The sequence below is a fragment of the Rhea pennata genome, chromosome 2, assembly GCF_028389875.1.
Source record: "Rhea pennata isolate bPtePen1 chromosome 2, bPtePen1.pri, whole genome shotgun sequence".
In the NCBI taxonomy this organism is placed as follows: domain Eukaryota; kingdom Metazoa; phylum Chordata; class Aves; order Rheiformes; family Rheidae; genus Rhea; species Rhea pennata.
Genome location: NC_084664.1, coordinates 38,299,531 through 38,318,807, shown reverse-complemented (window position 1 = coordinate 38,318,807; position 19,277 = coordinate 38,299,531). Strand labels below are relative to the sequence as shown.

At 42.2% G+C, this 19,277-nt stretch overlaps 1 protein-coding gene across 4 annotated transcripts in view; it reads right to left on the bottom strand.

The window, feature by feature from the left end:
• Nucleotides 1-19,277, bottom strand: part of CREB5 (cAMP responsive element binding protein 5) — a 254,832-nt gene that overhangs the window by 95,381 nt on the left and 140,174 nt on the right. Inside the window, exon 1 of one of the 4 annotated variants that reach the window (XM_062569261.1) lies at nucleotides 2,986-3,036. The exons of the other annotated variants lie outside the window; for them this stretch is intronic. Coding sequence (XP_062425245.1) covers nucleotides 2,986-3,032 — 47 coding nt within the window. The 5' untranslated portion in view covers nucleotides 3,033-3,036. Of the gene's footprint in view, nucleotides 1-2,985; nucleotides 3,037-19,277 lie in introns of those variants that run through there. 4 annotated transcript variants of the gene reach the window in all.

Below are 19,277 nucleotides of genomic sequence, written 5' to 3'. Positions count from 1 at the left end.
TTTCGGAGTGCTGTTAACATTTCTCTTGGCTACTTTTTAAAAATCAGGTCCCTAAAGATATCATCCTTCAGCAAGAAAATTCTCTTGCCAGAAGGCCCAGCTTCAAATACTTTGGAGCCGACTGTCAGAGGTGTTAACCTCAGATCTTGGAGCGTAAGTCCACAAGCATACCTGAACATTCGCGCCAAGGTAATTCAAGATGGGCAGTCAGCACTGGAGGAATCCAAAATGAGCACCTACTTTAACATTTTTTTGTCCACGATGAATGTGCATTTCAAAAGCAGCTATCAAGTGTGACCAGAGCTATCTGGCTCCCCTCAGGACCATAATACCTCATTAATCATGTGCTTTGTTGCTTGGATAGTCACAGGAGATTTTTATACACAGATACACAAACACACATAAGTATGTGTGCAATCTGCAATTGCACCATTCTGGAAAAAGCCTCCAAAATTGTTTTTCTGTGGTGCTGTATTAAAGCTAATTAAGTAGCAGAAGTAACCGTATCTTAGAGATGCAATGTACTTTGGGAAGGGAAGGGAAGAAGGACTTGCACCTTTACACCTTCCACCTAACTTGGCCAAGCATGAGTCAGCAGGGTGGAGAAGATGTAGTTACTTTACGAAAGTCATCCACTCAGGGTGGGGTCATCCATCAGTCCAAACTGACTAAAGCAGCAAGATGTTCTCTGTCACCCTCCCAGCCAGATAAGCCATTAACAGCTAGCACTACACAAGTTAAACTCTGATCCCCTGGGAAACACAACCTGATGCTCAAAGATGTCCAGGGCATGCTGCACAGTGTGTTTCACATGTGTTTTGATAAGAGAAATAGCAAAGACGTATTTCTGCGTAGGCAAAGATGGAGCGTGACGAAGCCTGTCATCCTCTGCCCAGTATCTTGCCAGCAAGGCTAGACAGCATCCTAGGACAACACTGACGCATGTCTCCCTCACACAGTATCCACTTAGAGAAGGCCAGAAGAGAAGGAGTGAAAAGTCCATCCCTGCATCCGAACTGGATAGGCAAAGGGAAGAATCTAGTCTGCTTTTCTCTAATGGTTTGTGGAGCTGCACTTCCCAACATTTCTAGGAGAAAGTATGAGTCAGAATTCCTCCGGGAACTCCTGCAGCAACACAGCTCCCTCCACGACCCACACGTCCTCACCAGAGCACTGCGCAATCTGCGCCGGGCGGTACGGCTGCGCCGCAGCGCGGGCCACGGCCGGGGGCGGCCTTACGTGGGGCTCCCAAGCGACCTGGGTTTGTGCTTGAGCAGTTGACAGCGAAGCCTGGAAATCAGGGCATTTAGGAAAACCTGTGAGCAACGTGTGGAGATGTACCAGCTAGACACACGGGGGGTTGCAAAGGGCTACTGGGGCGAAGGGAAGGCAGGAGCTGGCCAGAGGCTCTGCTCAGTTCAGACTGATGTGATGAGTTTTGTGATCACAGCCGAACACCAATATTTGGTATCTGCTGTCTCAGGCTCCAACACAGGGCAGAAAACACCCCTCATCCCTCCAGAGCATGGTTAAGGCTGTCTTTAGTTAGCCAAGCAAACCTTTGGTCTACTGCCGACCGAGCGGACACCAATACCCTGCTTTACTCTGCGATATAAATTCCCTGAAGGGGGCACTTCCGAGACTTGTATCTTAAGAGCAGACAGCTCTTGACACAGAAACCTGATTCAGAGCTGCTCAGAGCAGGACGGGTATCCTGAGGACACGACAGGCACCTGGTATCTCACACTCACCCCACATCTCACCACAAGCAGGGACTTGCTCGGTGCGTAGCTTTGCCTGGCCCACATGAATTTGAACATACAGTGAACTTGTGCAGAAAGACACTCTCCCCAACCCAAGCCTACAGGATGTTAGTAGTAAGGAAAAAGGGGCTTAAAGGCAGGATTTGGTGCGACAAGCGCTGTGCTCTGCCTAGCAAAGGAAAGCCTCGCAGGCAGGTCCTTGCGCCTGATACGCTGGCTGCCGGCAGTTGTGCAAAGCAGGAGCGTTACGGTGAGGGGATCTGCCGTGCAGGATCGGGACCTCGGCAGCCTCGGCAACAGCGACAGACCAGCCCATCAAACCAGCGATGAGCCCAGGGCAAGCTGAGCAAGCACGCGAGCGCTGCCGTTAGAAGTGCAACGCCGAGGCGCCCCGGGATGTGCCCTGCGAATTGCCTCCTCTAACGAGCGCTTTCCTCCTTTCCTCCGGCGGATCTCCAGCGAGAGGACCTTTCACTCACTCTACTAGCCAGAGGCTGAAGTGCTCTGTGCGTGCAGCTTCAAATTGGCCAGCTATGCTCCAAGAACCACCCCTTTTCTTTGCCTTTCTCTTTTCTTTTCGCTCTGAGCTTTCTGTGAAAGAGACACCCGGTTTCAAACCATTTAAAAAATATCAAAAAAAACCCGGTGGAAAATAATTTGCAGCTGTGATAATATCACATTTTTTTAAATACCATAATATAGTTTTACTTTTAATAATAAAAGATAAAAAAGGGGAGTCTGTGAATAATTAGAGAGTGCAGTCTGAAGCCAGTTACAGTCACTGCAATTGATAATAAACTTAAACCCCCTTGACAGCAGGTAAATGCTTTGCAACCCTGACCCCCTTCCTCTCACATTACTTAACAACCCTGCAGTTCCAGCATTACATCACCACCGAAGCGATTGGTTCCTGCATTTTAACTCTCTCCCTGTCTCCTCCGATTAGGAGCAACACAGTGATGAAAAAAAAAAACAAAACAAAACAAAAAAACTTCTCTCAAGTTTGCTGCTCCTTGCTTGGGTTCGGTTTGGTTTTTAGAAACCAGCTTCTGCTCGAACAGTCCAGGTTAAGCGCAGCAGAAAACAAACTCTTGTCCAAGTGGAGAAGAGAGCGGGAAGGGGGACGAGGGAGGGGAGGAGAAGAGGAGGAGGAAGGCGACGGGGTGTGTGTGGGGGAAAAGTATATAGAAATCAGAAAAGGAAAAGAAAATTAAAAACAAACCTCATGGACATCACTGAGGCTGAATTCCCTGCTGAGGTGCAGAACATGAGAGCCCTGGAATGAGTGTATGTAGAACTTGAGCCAAAGCTTAACTAGCCCGAGTGAGTCATATCCTTCCCATTTGATTCCTGGCCAAATGATGATGTAATGCCCTGGCCCGCTCCCCGGCTCGCGCGCTCCCCGCGCTCCCTCCCTCCTCCCCTTTTCTCCTTTTTAGCTCGGCGCTGGTGAAGTCACCATTTAAATCTGGCAGCGCTGAAGCAAAAACTTCAATGTAACCAAAACAGCCCCAGGCCAAGTTCCAGACGCACTGAGACTCGGCGGTGCAATTGCCATTGGAAACGGGTAAACAGGGAGAGAAACAGTGCGGCCCCGGCAGGGCCGCCGCAGCCGCCCGGCGCAGCGCGGGGCAGGGGCGCGCGGCGCCCGCCCCGGGGGCTTCCAGGAGCTCCCGCCGCTGCGCAGGGAGGGCGCGGAGCAAGCGGGCACAAGCGGAGCGGGAGAGGAGCGTTTGGGGCCGCGTTGCGTGGTTCGTTTGGGGCCGGGGAGAACGAATAACGCCGCCGGGCCGGGCCGCGGCGTTAGCCGGTGATTCCTCTCCCCTAACCGCGCAAAGCTGGCACACGCGCGGCTGGAAGCAAGCCCCGCGTTTCTGAACGGGAACCGCGGGGCTGTTTCTTGACGTGGCTGCACGCTTACAGGTGCAAGACACTTGCTTCCTCCACTGCTTAAAAAAGGACCAGACACCTCCCCCTCCCCCGGGCCACAGGGCACTGTCAGCTGCGAACCAATTCCCTGCAGCGCTGCTGTTGTTCGCCCTGTGTTTATAACGATTCCCTTACAGTGTTCATTTCACGCATCTGAGATTCAGGAGCTTTTAAGGGCAGAGAATGTTTCCAAGTGGAACTAGTAACGATTGTTCAAAATAAAAGCAGCTTTTCCACATGCCCCAGTATAAGCTCTTGGGGCGCAAACTGCTCTGCTGCTTCGTATCATAGATTCTGCACCTTTCCAGTGTTAACTGCTGCATCGACTGGGGCTGAAATACCCCTACTGTCCTCCTCCCACAGAAGTTATTTGCACTGCTCGTCATTCACAACTAACTGTGAGCAACATAGTACAAAAGAGTTACTCCACATGCAAATGCAAAGCCTCGCTAAAATAATAATAAGCTGTGAAAACGTCTGCGCACATGTATCATCCCTCAGCAATCCAAAGACTAACAGCTTCATAGCCAAACTGCAGAAAAGTGGGCATTGATGGCACCTGAAGCACTGGAGGGGTATTTAAAAGTGACTCCCTTAATTATGGAGCAAGAATTTCAGCATCTTTTACAAAGTCACCTCACCCAATGTTTAAGAGTGAGCTTCAGTTTTACAACAGAACCCATCTATCCCCCAAAATTCAGAAAACAAAGGGAAGATATAAAAGACTGTCGGTGTTTTTTTTCTTCATTATAATGATGTGATTTTACAGAAAAGTAATTTCTATTGCCTAGCAGCATCTTAGCAATACATTTCTTTTTGGTGATTCATTAATTGATCACAGCAGCCATTTAATGCATTTAAGCAACAGATTTTTTTTGTAAAGTAGCAAACTTTCCCCAGGATGTTATTATGGCTATAAATTATCTTTAAGATATATTTCCATGGATCAACGCAGCTAGCTTCAGTCATGGTTCAGTCTTCAATTCAGGTAGTTTCAGTCATGAATTCAAATGTTTTGTATTTAAGGTACACATTATTTTTACCAACAGAACGAGAAAGAGGAGGAGAAAAACGAAAGGTTTATCCTATTCAATTAAAAAAAAAAAAAGAAAAAAGAAAAAAGCAGTTCTCTGCAAGCAGGCTGACCTGCTGGGTGACATCCTCAATTGATATTGATGCTGCAGCCATTCAGAGTGACACCTTTATCAAGCAAGGCAGCTCTGAATTAGAGGTGATCGGCCATAATTATTACTGGCGCCACTGAAGCCTGTGGCTTGACAGCATCAGATGTGGTTGTTATAAAGTTTGGTCCATTGTGTCAATGGCCTGTATAACTCATTTATGTCTGAATTACCAGCTATTGATTTTTTGTCTTCTGTAATGTAATAAAATAAAAGTTAGATCATTCCTAAAGCTTTCTTTTAATTCCAGGCTTTGCTGATTGTTCTATTTTAAGCTCAGCTCTCTTCTCCCTCTCCATTTAAAAAATGTGACTTACTACCCTTTTTCTGTGCATGTCTAAGAGGTCATCTTCCTTCCCTCTCTTCTTTTTGTTTTGTCCTTACATTTGCAATGCAGGATTACATTGCTTCTGCTCTTCGCCTGCTCTCCAATTACACTACTAGCATTGCTAAGACTTTCGGACTGACCCAGGACCGATCCCTTGCTCAGAACAGTTTCAAACTGATGGGAAATGTGGCTAATCATCAGGCCCACCTCAGGAGGGAAAGAAGCTGCCACCAAAGGAAAACACTATTACCCTGCGAAACGGAAGTTACCAGTGGCCGTTTGTCCATACGGGTCCAGCCCTTGTTAGTGAACTGGCCTCTTCCCACTCCTCTGTGATTCCCACATGAGAAAGAGCCACACTTCCACCACCCTGCTGTAGTCAGAGCAAAACACAACCAAAAAGACGGTGCAGAAGCTGCATGATAGTTCACTGTCCTTCTGAGGCCTCAAGTGCTTGCCTGGCAAACATGCTCTTTCCTGGTGTTAAGAAATACAGACATTAACAGCAAAATAAAATACTGTTTACCAGAATCAAGGGCAGACCTGTTCTCCATTCTGCAAGCATCTTAGTCAAAATATTACAGAAGTGACTGCATTTGCATGGCAAACTGCCCATTTAATTATTATTACGTACACAGATAGAAAAACTAAAGTGCCTTGAAAACAGCCTTTGTCTTAAAGAATGTATTTTCAGGAATTAGAGCATATTCTGAAAAGAACAAGGAAAAGCAAAGCAGCCTGAGCTGTCAATCATTTTTAAATGGTGTATTTACACTCAAGTTCCATTTCAAGAAGCAAACGCTTTAAAACAGAGCTCATGCTCCAAAGGAGTTAAAAACTTGTTTGTGCTTGCTGGTGGGAATACAAAAGGTTCTTTCCAGGCAGGTATCTCTAAGGCCTATTGATTTTGTCTTCCCCCTAACAGGAAACACTGTTTTCCCATTTTCCTTCCTGTGACAGACCAGCTCATGATAAAGAATGTCCTGTACTCAGAGGAAATTCCACTTGCGTGCAAGAGCTCCCCCTTTATCTGTTTACTCTGCTGTCTCTTCTTTCTCCCCCCCCACTCCACCCTCCCATCCTTAAATTTCCATGTTCAGCCACACTCAAGAATAGGGCTGTTGTGATGAGAGTTGCGGGATGTTTTAATTCTAATGGGAGACTTCTTCAAAGTAGCGCCCTGGCCAGCTCAGCTATGACTCCAGCTTAGCTGTCTAGCTCAGGAATGCTTGCACCACCCTCCCTGCAGCGTGTTGCATCCTCAGGGAGAGGGTGGTGGGGCACACCACAGATGTTCGGTGTAACGAAAACGCAACAAAAATCACTGCTCCTGCAGAAAGTTTCCAGTCAGAACAACCAGAATGCTCTGAATTTCAAGAGCCCAAATCTCAGAACACCCTGGCCTTATCTCAAAAGCATATTGCAACAAGGAATTGAGTGTACTACAGTTGAGATTGCAGACGGACAAATCATCAGCTCTACGTGCACTTTAGGTGAGTGTATGCTATACAGCCGCTGGGCTTGATCCTGTGCCTGTTTAGATCAATGGCCCAAGACACGACATAAGAACCAATCTGTGGATGAAAGCAGTACAGCCTGATTATTTTTCTCTCCATTACTTGACTCTTAAAGAGTCTTGATTAAGAAAATATTCTGTAATAATGGTCCCGCACTCAGGAAAGTCTCATTTTCATTCAGACACTATTTTTCATTTTTAACCCAAGAGCATTACAGTCCCTGTGGAATTAAAGCGGCCAGATAATTTCGGGGTTAAATAAGCTTTAATGACTATCACATGTATGGAACCTTAAACCTAGTATTAAAAATTATTTTTTTAAAGTGGCATCTCTTCCTTTTTTAATTTAAAATAACCATCCAGGTGGTTTCCTAAGGATTTCTTTGCAAATTGCTTCCAGTGAACCTTTTCAGTTACAGAACACTGCAAACGCATGTGGTGTTATTCAGTGTTCAGTTCAACTTGGGTGTCCCATGTTTTTCTAGAGGACAGCAGGACTGCCTGCCCAAATGTCTACATAGGGAGACTGAGGTCCCAGCCTGTCACTAGCAAGCACATACGCATGTACAGATCAACCAATTTCAGGAGAAATAAAGTAAGCTAGGGTTAAGAGTGGATTTTTCAACTATGTTAAGGAGATAATAGGATGCCCGCTCCTAAGTCACCTACATGTTTCAGAAAAAGCCATTCTCTTTTAAGGAGACTCAGATCAAAGGGCTCAGCATTGAGCTGCAAGAGAGGTAGAGCAGGCTCTTCTGCGAGCTCCCTAAACTGTGCAATAGGCTATCTAGAAATATTCTTCGTAAGAACTGCCCAGATTTCTTGTATCTAAACACTATAAGAAACTGGACTGGACTAAGTCTAAATGAATCCTGGAACTAAAACTCGTACGCTGCTAAGTTAGATCTACACTACTGAAAATATTAAAGGAAGAGGTACCTGAAAAATGTCCAGGCCCAACAGCTCTTGAGACAGGTGCTCTGTAACAGAGTTCATGCAGATGTGCGAAGGCCGTGAGTGGCAGTGAGACTTTCCGACAACGTTTTTGCCATGAATCTTAACTCAAGTCTTCAAGAACAATGTTAAGAGAAGAAACCCTTCTCAGCTGACATTTCTAGGCAGGTTAACATCACATGGGATCACGTTTTTTTGTGCTGGTGACACTCAACCTCTAGGAAATGGAATGAAACATTGTCTACTTATTATACATTCGCCAAATAGCCTTGGGCCAGCCATGAGCGGCTGACCTGGAAGTGAAGAGATCTGTATCCAATTACGTATCACTGAGTTATCCAGTCTGAGTAGCCAGCTATTTTATTACAGTTGTAAACCACAAATACCTAAAGCAACCAATGCAGGCATTTATGCAAAATAATAAATAATGCTTTACATTTCTATAGAACCTTTCACTCTGAAAGATCCCAAAGCATCCCACAGACTAGCCATAAAATGTAATGCAATGCAATCACCCTTGACATGGGAGATGGCAGCCTGCCAGCAAACTGCACCGGAGTGCAGAGAGGGGAGATGTTGACTAAGGACAAAAGTAAACAGCTGCAATTATTGTAAAAATGCCATGTAATAGTCAATATTCATGCACAGTAAACAGGAGATTCTGTTCTTCCCAGGGCCATTCTACCTACTCCAATGTGTTTTTAGCATGTGCTTTGTGAAGAGCAGGAACCACTGTACTTTTATTCTTGCTTGAAGAAGCTTTGGCATCCACTTCTGTATGCTAAATATTTTGACCCTACATCTCAGATATCATAATCTTTAGTCTGAAATTCTGCAGGCTTTATCTTGGACCCCGGTTAAAATCTGAATTACATATAGTCATATCTCAATTCTTGTAATAGGCGATAGGATCTGGTTTTGGTATTCTTTCCCCCACTGTGTTTCTAAAACCCAAAAAAGTAACCTGAAATTGCGAAAGCTGGATTAAAAGAACAACTCTAATGCTGTAATGAACTACGTGCTGTGGAACACAGTGTGGTGAACACTGAATAATACTTCAGATTAGGTCTAAAATTAATTTTTGTCTTCTTTGGAGCTGTCCTCTTCACTCTTTCTCTTTAGCGCTCATCTTCATTTTTCAGTGTATTAAAAATAATTAATATTCTAATGAAGCTATAAAAAAAAAGCAAAGCCCTGGGACTGAATTCCAGCTTAAAAATGAGAATACTGAGATTGAGATCTCATTATAGCAGCATAGATTTACAGTGTTATCTGATTAGTCACTTATTTTAAATCCATGTCTTCTTTTATTAGTAATTCAGCCAATAGTTCAATACTTCCTCTGTGGAAACCAATAGGAAATGTTTTCTGAATTCTTGCTGGGCAAATTGACTTAAGTTTTTAAGCTCCATGAATCACGGGTAGCCCTGTAATTCTGCTGCTCCAGGCTCATCCCCAGGCACACAGTTTACACCACTTAGTCACTATCAGGGTGATCAGAATTCCATACCCAAGTGGTACCATTTTTAACTTGACCCTATCCAAAGCTCTGAATTTAATTTACATTCAGTATCTTAACACCCAAACTACAGCCTCTTTTACACACGTTAAGAGTTTTTCAATGCTTCTTAAAAAACAAAGAAGTCTGCGACAAGCAGACTGAGATGCAGCCGCAGCTAAGGGCCAGCCTGCAATGCCCTCATTTGCAGTGACTCCCATTGAAATAGGTGCTTTCCAATATAACAACTCAGCCATAAGAATTAAAACTTTATTGTTGATGACATAAAGCTATTATATGATTAGGCATTTTATTTTAAAAGGGAAAAAAACTATTGTCTCTTTTTCCCCTTTTTTTTTTGGTAAGGGAGTTAAACAGGAAATCCTAGTTCAGTTTCCTTCATAGTAAATTCTCCAGACGCAGGCTCACAGCATTATCTGAGAGGTCCTTTCTGAAACCAAAGTGAATTCCATGTGCACTCATTTATGTTTTTATAATTTATGTACTAAATTTAGTCCTGCAGTGCTTTTCTTTTCAGAAAGAATGACTATCCATAATCTATAAACATTAAAACCAAATAGATCTCTGCACACACTCATACAAATCTTTCAGGACTCTGAAAGGAACATATCTGCATTTTACTGACATCAGAGTCAGAGTTACACCACCAGTTTTGCTGCGATGATAAATGAGATTATTTCTAACTTCACTTCCACATTCTGTGGTGCAAGCTGCTGCTTCACTTTTAACCCTAGATTTTAGCTTTTCTAGTCTTGTACCAAAAAAAAAAAAAAAAAAAAAAAAAAAAAAAATTGAGAGAGAGAGAGAGAGATTAGTTAGCTAGCTACAAAACTTATAAGTACACTAAAAGCCAAAGTGGGCGAGTGCATAGTCCAGACAAACTGCGCTGACAAGATCTAGGCACGGGAAGAGCCTGCTACTTCGATACCCATCTACTGTGCCTGTTTTCCCCAAGCCTGCTCCTGCCACTGTGCAAAATCAAATGGTTGTGTTTGAGTCCTTAGCACCCACAGTCCATGTCAACAGACACTTCTGTAGATCCTGTATTGGAAAAATACGCACTGGCACGCTGGCATCCCCAGTGATTTTTCACATAAGGATAGAAGATTAATCTTTCATTGAAGAGTGAACCACAGTCGGTTCAATTTAAAAAACCCCAACAAACTTGATTTTGTTTCAGTGAAAAAAAGATTTATTATGGAAACAGAATAAACAAATTAAAACAATGACGACTAAGTCATCTGAGAGCCTGCAGAGCTCATTTAAAGCCCAATATTCCCTTTGACATAAATGGACACTTCTTTGGATTTAACTGAATATGTTTTACACAAAGGAAGAAGCAGCCGGCTCAGTTGCCCACCTTCACTGGGACATGTCCCTTAGGGTTTTAATGTCCCAAACCGTGAGCTTTCACCATTCTTTTCCTTCTGTCTCCCCAAAACGTTTCCCTTCATTTACTCCTTCCACTTCATACTGACTTCATTTTTAAGGGTTTCTACTCTTTTTTCTACTCCCTTTGTCCCTCACATTCGTGCTTTTGTATGTTAATTATTGTGTTAATTATTCTGTATGGAGATCCCAATCTGAACTGAGCTTGAAACCACTTCAGGGTTTATATATTCTTGTAATTGCTGGAATATATGTCTCATCATCCTGTATGCCAATAGTTGCAACATCATTTTCTCTGGTCCTTACCAGCGCATTTTTTCCTCTTTCATATCTGTCCAGACTATTGCTGCAAAGATCTTTTTCCTAACCCTTTGCTTTGAACATGGCAACTCCATGTATCTCTCATTAGCTCCCTCTTTCCCACTGAAAAGTTACTTTTTTTCATTTTCAAAACACTTGGTAACCAGCATGCCCCCACCTCCCCTATCACTTTGTCAGCAGCAGCAATAAGTCAGCTCCAAACCAGTCCAACACTTTCCAGTACCTCTGGGAAACCCTCTTCCTGGCACACTGTTGTTTAAGAGTGCTTGAACCTTGGAAGTGAGCAGTGTGCCACAGAAGCGTGCCATCACACCATGGCCACTAGCACTCTCCGTGAGCCTTCCTCCTACATCGCTGTTACTGGATGATGAGCTCCCAGTTTCCTTTTCTAGAAATTTTTATTAGTCCCCCCAGGCACAGCCTTGCATTTTTTAATATTGAATTTCATTCCATTGCCATTACTTCAGTACTCAAAGCTCATCCAGCCTTTTTCTGTACGATATCCAGGTCCTCTTCTTTACTGACAACATCTCCAAACCCTGCATCACAAGCACAACTTGCTATGCTTAGGTTACAGTCCTTAATGACAGTGCTAAACAAAATCAGGACCATATTGAACTTTGCGTATCTCCACAGGCAACCTCCTCCAGCTTGACACCTTCCTTTTCAACACCATCCTAGTTCTTTCCGCTCCAGCAACCGCCTTTTTTAACCATGCTGAATGAAGCCTACCTGCCTTGTTCCCTAGAGGAGATTCCCCCACATTAGATGTAGTTGTTGAGCAGCTCCTACCTGTCAACGCTTTTTACTCGGAGCATTTGTTAATGTGAATATCAATGCAGGACAAAGTGTTTACTCCTCTCTGCTGATGCACGCCTGCCTTACTCATATAGCAGCTTTGCCTGAAATTTCTCTCAGTTGACAGTGGGATAAACGTTTTCTGAAAGTTTTAAAGTAGAGAAACATCTTTCTTACAATGTAAGTAATATGAACATTACTGAAATATTTAAGTAATATTTCAGATGTCTGCTGATGATCACCACTTTATCAGAGGAATTTTGCATGTGTTCGAAAGAACTGAGGAGCCCTCTGTGTCCCTGCATGCCATCCTACTCTAATTACACTCATTAGGAGGAAGTATCATTATGTAGAAATTCTGGTGTCCCTAAAACGAATTTCAGGAATGCCACAGCAAAAATGGATGGTTTGTTTACTTGATTAATGCTGCAATCTATGATTACAAATCTGTCTACTGTTGCTTTCACAGGAAATTATTTCAATAACTTCACTTCTGGGTGTTGCTTAACTCCAGCACTGACTCCACTATAAACTCATACACATGATTTATTTGGTGGCCAGCATGTGTGGGAGGAAAGATCTAGGAGCCTGACAAAACTCCTCACTCCCTGTAACTTTTAGGGCATCACATGCTGAAATCTAGGCTGTTACATTCAATAAGCCTGTTTGTAAATCCTCAGCCAACGCAAACTATTAATATTGAGCTAAGTGAGTGTAAAATGAAAGTGATTAGACACATCCATTCCTTTTTGGAGTTTATACGCACATGTTTTACTAGCACTAAATATTAAAGCAGCCGATTACATCACACCGCCACAGTAAAAATGACTCCAAGGTAACCTAGGGAACTGTTTGTGCTAAATAACAACGGAGTCCCTTCATTTAATCTGAATTCACCCAAGATGCAAGTTTAGCTTAATCACACTTCACAGAAATCTCATGCCGTAATTCCACGGTGGCTGCTCAGACCAGCTGGGATGCGCTTGCTGTCGCTTCCTGGGGCGAAGCTCTCGGGGGTCTGCAGCAAGGCGTTCCCAGATGAGGGGCCCTCATCTGCCGTATTTGCTATTCCTGGTGGCCTGCCAGCAGCCCCAAATTTGGCAAGCTTCAGAATACCATCTACAGTCCAGCTGCTTAATAATCTGTATTATCATTATTATTATTATTATTATTATTATTACCAGTTTGGTTTATACATTTTTACTTTTTTATGTCTTAATTTTGCTTTGGTGTTCAGCGTTGGCTATTTGCTATCTCTGGCCCGTTCAGACGTAATGAAAGGCCAGTGGCAGTCATCACACTCACCATCTGGCTGTTACTGTAATCCCAGAACCGGCCATAGGATTTACGTTCCTCTATATTTTGGAGGCCAATTCAGGCAGGTGCCCAAAAGCAGCTTTAGGGATTTAGCCAGATAGGAATCGATCAGGTAAATGTGAAGCAGAAGTAGAATATATTCCAGGAGGTGACTGCTGTGATTTCACCTGCCTAGCTGCTATGCTTATGATACACGTATGTAGGTGCACGTATCTCAGAAACATGCACCTAGATAACAGATACTGGTGCATAGAAAATACGATATGTATATTCTAAATGCAACTACATAAACAGAAAAAGCTGACTTAAAAGATTGTTGCTGGATGAAAGACATTACAACTTATGTTTACTGTTGCATCTTTATTTTATTCTATCCCCCTTTTTAGACACTTTTAAAACCCTCCAAAACTTTCCCTTTTTAGGCTGAAATACTGCAAGCCTGCTCTCTGCCAGATAATGAATATTTTAAGAAATATTTCCTTAAACCATTTTGTCTGTATTTCATAAGGACAATGAAAACTGTAAAGTGCTCAACAGTCAGAAGCTCTGGAACTAAAAGCTGAACTTTGCCACAAAAACAGTCCACTCTAAAAATGTTTCGAAGGGTATTGATAAAAATTGGATTTTATTTGGTTAAGCTTTTCAAAGTTTTGTTCCATTTAGGTCCCTTATGTTTTTCACAATTTTTCTTGCTAAGCTTATAAATCATGCACCTAAGCAAAACAAGACTATATATTCATTTCACCTAACCTGGCTCCCATAAAAAATTTACAGGGACTAAGGAAAAGGTCTGTACAGTGCAGAGTGCTAGTGAATGCAGAAGGATGCACAAGTGAGCAGGACAGTGTGATATACCAGCTGGAGCTCAACTCAGCTAATTCACAAGAAATGTTTTCATATAATAGCTTTCTGTTCTGTCTTCTTCACACATATATTTGATCTAATCTGTTGGCTCTTCTAGCCTGCAATACCAATTTTATTCTTCCTGTTCTCACTCACTCAGCCCACTCCAGGCTACATCTGTGACCTCCGTAGTCCTTCTGTTCCCTTCCACCCCATCTCCTTCCTTCCAATAAAAATACCAGCCCCTTGAAATCTCATTCTTCTTTTTCCTAATGAAAAAGTCCCAGCTGAGTTCATGAAGCCACCACTCCTCTTTCTTCAAATCCCACCCAACTCAGATCCTTCATATTGCTGGTCTCCATGGAGCTAATAAGCAGCAAAACCAGCACAAGTGACCATCTGAGTTATCTACTCTTCCTAAACATATTTCCATATGCTTTCTTTCCTCCATACAAATCTACCTTTGCTTAGTAGTTTTGCAAAATGAATTATCTTGCTGGGAAATAACCAGGCCCAAGATATCTTTTTTAAAACTACTTCAAGAAACATGTTTTTAGCATGTGCCAAGTAAGATGGCAGCAGGTGGAAAATTGGCAGGAGGGATATAAATAGAATAAAAAAATTAACATCTTTTTTTCATCAAAATAGTCTCAATGCCTGAGAAAAATCAGAATTCATATGTTTTACGGTCCAAACTTGCTACAAATGTTTTTCAAACATTTACCACAAGGTGCCAGCAGTTCTTTAACACTTTTTTTATTTTCAATTCCTGTTGTATACGTTCAAAGCACTGGTGCAATGAGGTAAAGACTTCAGACAGGGAAATCATAGCAGGCATAAGTGCCACGACTGGAGACAGTTCATAGAGAACAAGGTGCCAGTCCCATACCAGTCCATCTTTTCTATTTTTTTTTTTTTTTTTTTTTTTTTGAGGTTGGGTCTAGTCATATGTATAGATATATAAAGCATGCAAATTTGTGGCAGTTTGAGGGGTTTTTTCATATGTTTGTTTGGGGTTTTTTTTGGAGGAGGGAAGAATTGAGAAAACTATACTAGTCCAGACTATAGTGAAGATACTTTGCTACCAATGTCTGTTTTCTCTAAAAAAAAAATAGAGAGAGGGAGTAAATCCCTTTATATAATATAGTTGCAACTACGCTCTTCAGACGAGAACCCCTACTAATACCAGGAGGGTTAGCCAGTACTGCTGTAAGGCAGCTATCAAGGTCTGGCCTCCAGTGAGCGAACGAGGTGCGTTATGCAAAGCAAGCTGCCACTTGTAGGTTCACTAATATCAGTTAGAACTTATTGCAGGCAAATGGAATTGTATTTTAATTAATATTAGCTGAATAGTGCTGATCCTAGTACTCACTACTGGTAGATTTAAACAACCATATCGGTGAAGATCTACCAGCATTTAAGTACGAAAAACAGGCTTTCAACAGTGAAATCAGAGTAACTCAGTACTAGAACACCAGGACTTAAAAGAGGCTGCCTTCCCAGTTCCCTTTCTGTTTTATTACATTTTCAATTATATAGCTATAACATGAAATGTCGTTATAAAAATGACCTTAAACTATCCATACATGTTACATGCACTCCATTAAGCCTTAGTATTTTATACTTATGCAGCTCTTTCCACTCAGAAAGGGTCGCAAAGCAATTTACAAACAATCTATGCAGAACTAATTTGAGACATTTAATGCAATATGGTCTCCCTTCATGGAGATACATGACTAAACATCCCCAATGAGTAATATGGCTACCAGCCATAGCAGCCCCAGGCTGTGATCTGGTCTGCTCTCATAAGCTAAACAGAGTTGGTCTTGGCCAAATGCATTTGGGAGCCCTCCAAGGAAATCCCAGGGTGCTTCAGGAAGCGGTGCTGGTGATTCAGGAGGTGGCATGCTTCCCCCGGAGCCAGCCCCGAACCAACAACTGCAAAGGAGATGGTGCTAGGTGCAACACGATCAACCAAACGGATTGCAGGCAGGATCCCTTAGCACCGACCGGTCATTTGTCACACGGCCATGATTTATTAGCAGTGCTATGGATTTTGCAAAAAAAAAAAAAAAAAAAAAAAAAAAAAAAGCTGTTGCTGCTGAGCAGCTCTCCCTTTGCAGAGCTCCTTTAGTTAGCTCGGACTTTAAAAGAATTTATTTCTAGCTTTTTCAGTTGCAAATGTTTTGTTTCAAATGGGAACCATGTGTAACTGCTGCTGTGCTGCTTCTTGGTCCTCACCAATACCAAGTGAAATTTTGTCACGATTTTTTTTCTCTTCCCTCCACATTTTAAAATATAATGTGTGCTTAAAGAGCTATTTAGGTATGTGGATCCTTTCTTTTGCCTTAACATTGGCAGGCTTCATCTGAAGCACCACATCCAATTTTAGGCACTCTTTCCCTAAGAGTGGACTTAAGTCTGGTGGGTGAGCCAGCCAGCCAGAAGCCCCCGGATAGCCAGAGGAACACATAAAGGTCTGGAAAAAATCATGGAGGACAGACTGAGTGGGTTGCTTAGTTTACAGAAGACAAGGCAGAGGGTGGATGTAACACACTTTCAAATATGCAAGACACTGCTGAGGACAAAGGAGGTAACACATTTCTTCCCATCCCTCTTGACAAGGACAAAAGAAAAAAGAACTTAAATTTGCATCAAGAAAGGTTCAAGTTAGACTTTAAGAAAAACTTGCCTCAAAACGAGTACAGTGAGGCACTGAAATGGAATGGGTAGGATGTGTGCACTGCATGATTAGAGTTTTCAAAAACACATTTGAGATATTTCTGTTGGAAATGATGTAGATATTACTCAATTATGCTTTGGATAAATACTTGAAGTTCTCTCCAGCCATATGGTTCAACAATCCCATATTTTTTATGATTTTATGATTTATTGTTTTGGCATTACAGATTTCTTCCTATAAGAATTAATTAAAAAATTATAATAACATTAACACACAAACAAAAAGCCTAAAACACATCACATTTGATATCCTTAAAAAATGTGATTTTAGGGGAATTTCAGCTAGAATTACGTTTTTAACAATTTTATGCAAAATGAATCCTGCAATCTTGCCCTCATATTTTTGCAGTGGCAGTCAAAACATAGCTACAGCTAAGAGTTCTTTCCTTGAAGAGTTACAGAGAGAAATTGAGTTTCACATCTGAGTCAACAAGCAATGCCAAGATAATGAAGGATCTACCTAAGATTTGGAGAAACGTCAGATCATTTTTTACTTAAAGAGGGGGGATAAAAAAGGGAGAGGATCAGGAGGAAAAGGGGGGAGAGAGGGTGGAGGGAATAAAAGGATGACATTCCTGAATCATAGACATGACCTCAGCAGACATACCAACTTTTCCTAGAGACTTCCTCATCAATTTTACACCTGCTTAGCTGCTAACTTCTAGGCAGTTTGAGGCTCTCCATGAAGCAAAAGTTACAGTGTAGGTATTAACGGATAACCCTTTTTAGCTTACAGGGCCTCTTGCATCTTGCGTGAAAAAAAAAGCTAGGGATGAACATAATCCCACACAATAAATTGCTTAAGTCCAGCTTACACCTCCTTGAAACTTCCCTTCCTTTCCTTGTTTTCTTTTCTTTTTTCTCTCAGAACAAAGGCAAAAATACAAAGCTGTTCAGTAATTTGGATGATCTGGCAGGGGGAAAGGTTTTGCCAAGCATTGCTTTGGGAAGCCCAGGTGAGTAGATCAGTGTCACACTGGAGAGCACTGAAGAGGCAGCATACGAACAGAAGAAGGTGAAAGGTTTAACACAGCCTGAGCAAGCAGCAGCATGTGGCCCTAAAAAAAGTCATGCTTTTGGGCCAGGGTGCTGAGCACCTGGACAGGGGCCGGAAAGTGGAAGGCATCCTTGGTTTTTTGATTGCTCCCCACGCTCAAAAAATAAGGACGTAACTCGCTGCAGTAAATGCAGAGCACTACTTCAAGATATTCCTGATCCTTTCAAAAATTCCTTTTTTAATTCAAACCAACAATACAACCTCTAACTTTTGCTTGGCAACCTGTGCCAAACTAGAAAACAAAAAAAGAAGTTTAAAAATTAAATTTTTTAGAAACGTTTAAATGCATCTTTTCTATGATTTAGGAGAACAGTTTGAAATGTAGACAGGACTGCCCAAATCTGCAGTCAATTGCCTTTGTCAGACTGCAGTCAAACAATCAGATTTGTTAGAAAAAATATCACCAGAGAAGGAAGTTTATTCTTCAGTGTATAGCTCTTAGCTGAGATTTACAGTACAGGCAGATAACAAGCTTTACTTTCTTCACAGAAAGAAACAAAGAATGAAGCCCCTCTAAACCAAATATTCAAACAATTCAAGAGCCTGAAGAAAGAAATGTCTCTCCTGTTCTTGGCTAGACAGATTTGATACCTTAATGACTGTAGCATGCTAACAGCTGTGGGAAAACTGACATTAAAAAAATAACCAGCCCAGAAACATGGCCTGTGTACAACATCTTTGAGCTCTTATGTTTTATTAGCAATTTGGATTCATTACTGTTTTAAGGAGGAAGGAAGGGAGGTAGATGTTCCTGCGAGCCGTTTCGCTAAACGTATTAAGCAGAGATTTCCAAGCACGATTTAATGTAACACAACCCAAACGTCAAAACTGGATAACGGGTGAGATGTCACCATTCATCCCTTCATTGAAATTCATTCCCCAGCCCAACAGGTCAAAGCAGATATTTGAGGGGTCTTCCTTATGAAAATGAGATAACCTCCTTTCATCCCAAAGCATTCTCCAATCCTGCTTTTTTTCCCCCCCCTTTCAGCCTTATGCCAGGCTGCAGCTCCCGGTTACCACAATGTCACCTTTCTTTTGAATTATGATGCTCTGAAAGAGCACTGTAGTATTTAATAGCTTGAGATCACAGACTCTCCTGACACAACCAGGTTCTGCCTTTCTTTCAGTGTGCTCATTATTTGTACATGGTCTATGACATCCAGGGAGAATATGTTATCACAAAAGTTCCCTTTTCTTCTGGTGTTTGCTCTTCCATTGTATTTATCTCTCTTACCTGACAGGTTCTCGACTGTGCTGTCAATTTTGTCAAAAAAGAGCATTAACACAGGTTTGGGAGGCCCTCTTCACTAATCTTTTAGGAATCCTAAGGTGCCCTTTAGGATTTAAAACAAACACAGAAGATTGGAAATGACTTACGTTCTGAAGCTCAGCACCCACCTCCTGATTATCCCATTAGAAATCCCTCAAAGTCTGTATTCAAACTTCATCAGTCTCAACTGTTCAGACCTCAGGGCGGAGAAATGGATGTGAGGAGTGCTCAGAAATATTACACAGGGAGACACAGATAAAATAGAAAGTAGCAGAAAGTTTTAGGGGACTAGTTCTGTTTAATTATAGCCATATTGAAGCTGTCCTTTTGGGAGAATATAAATAAGG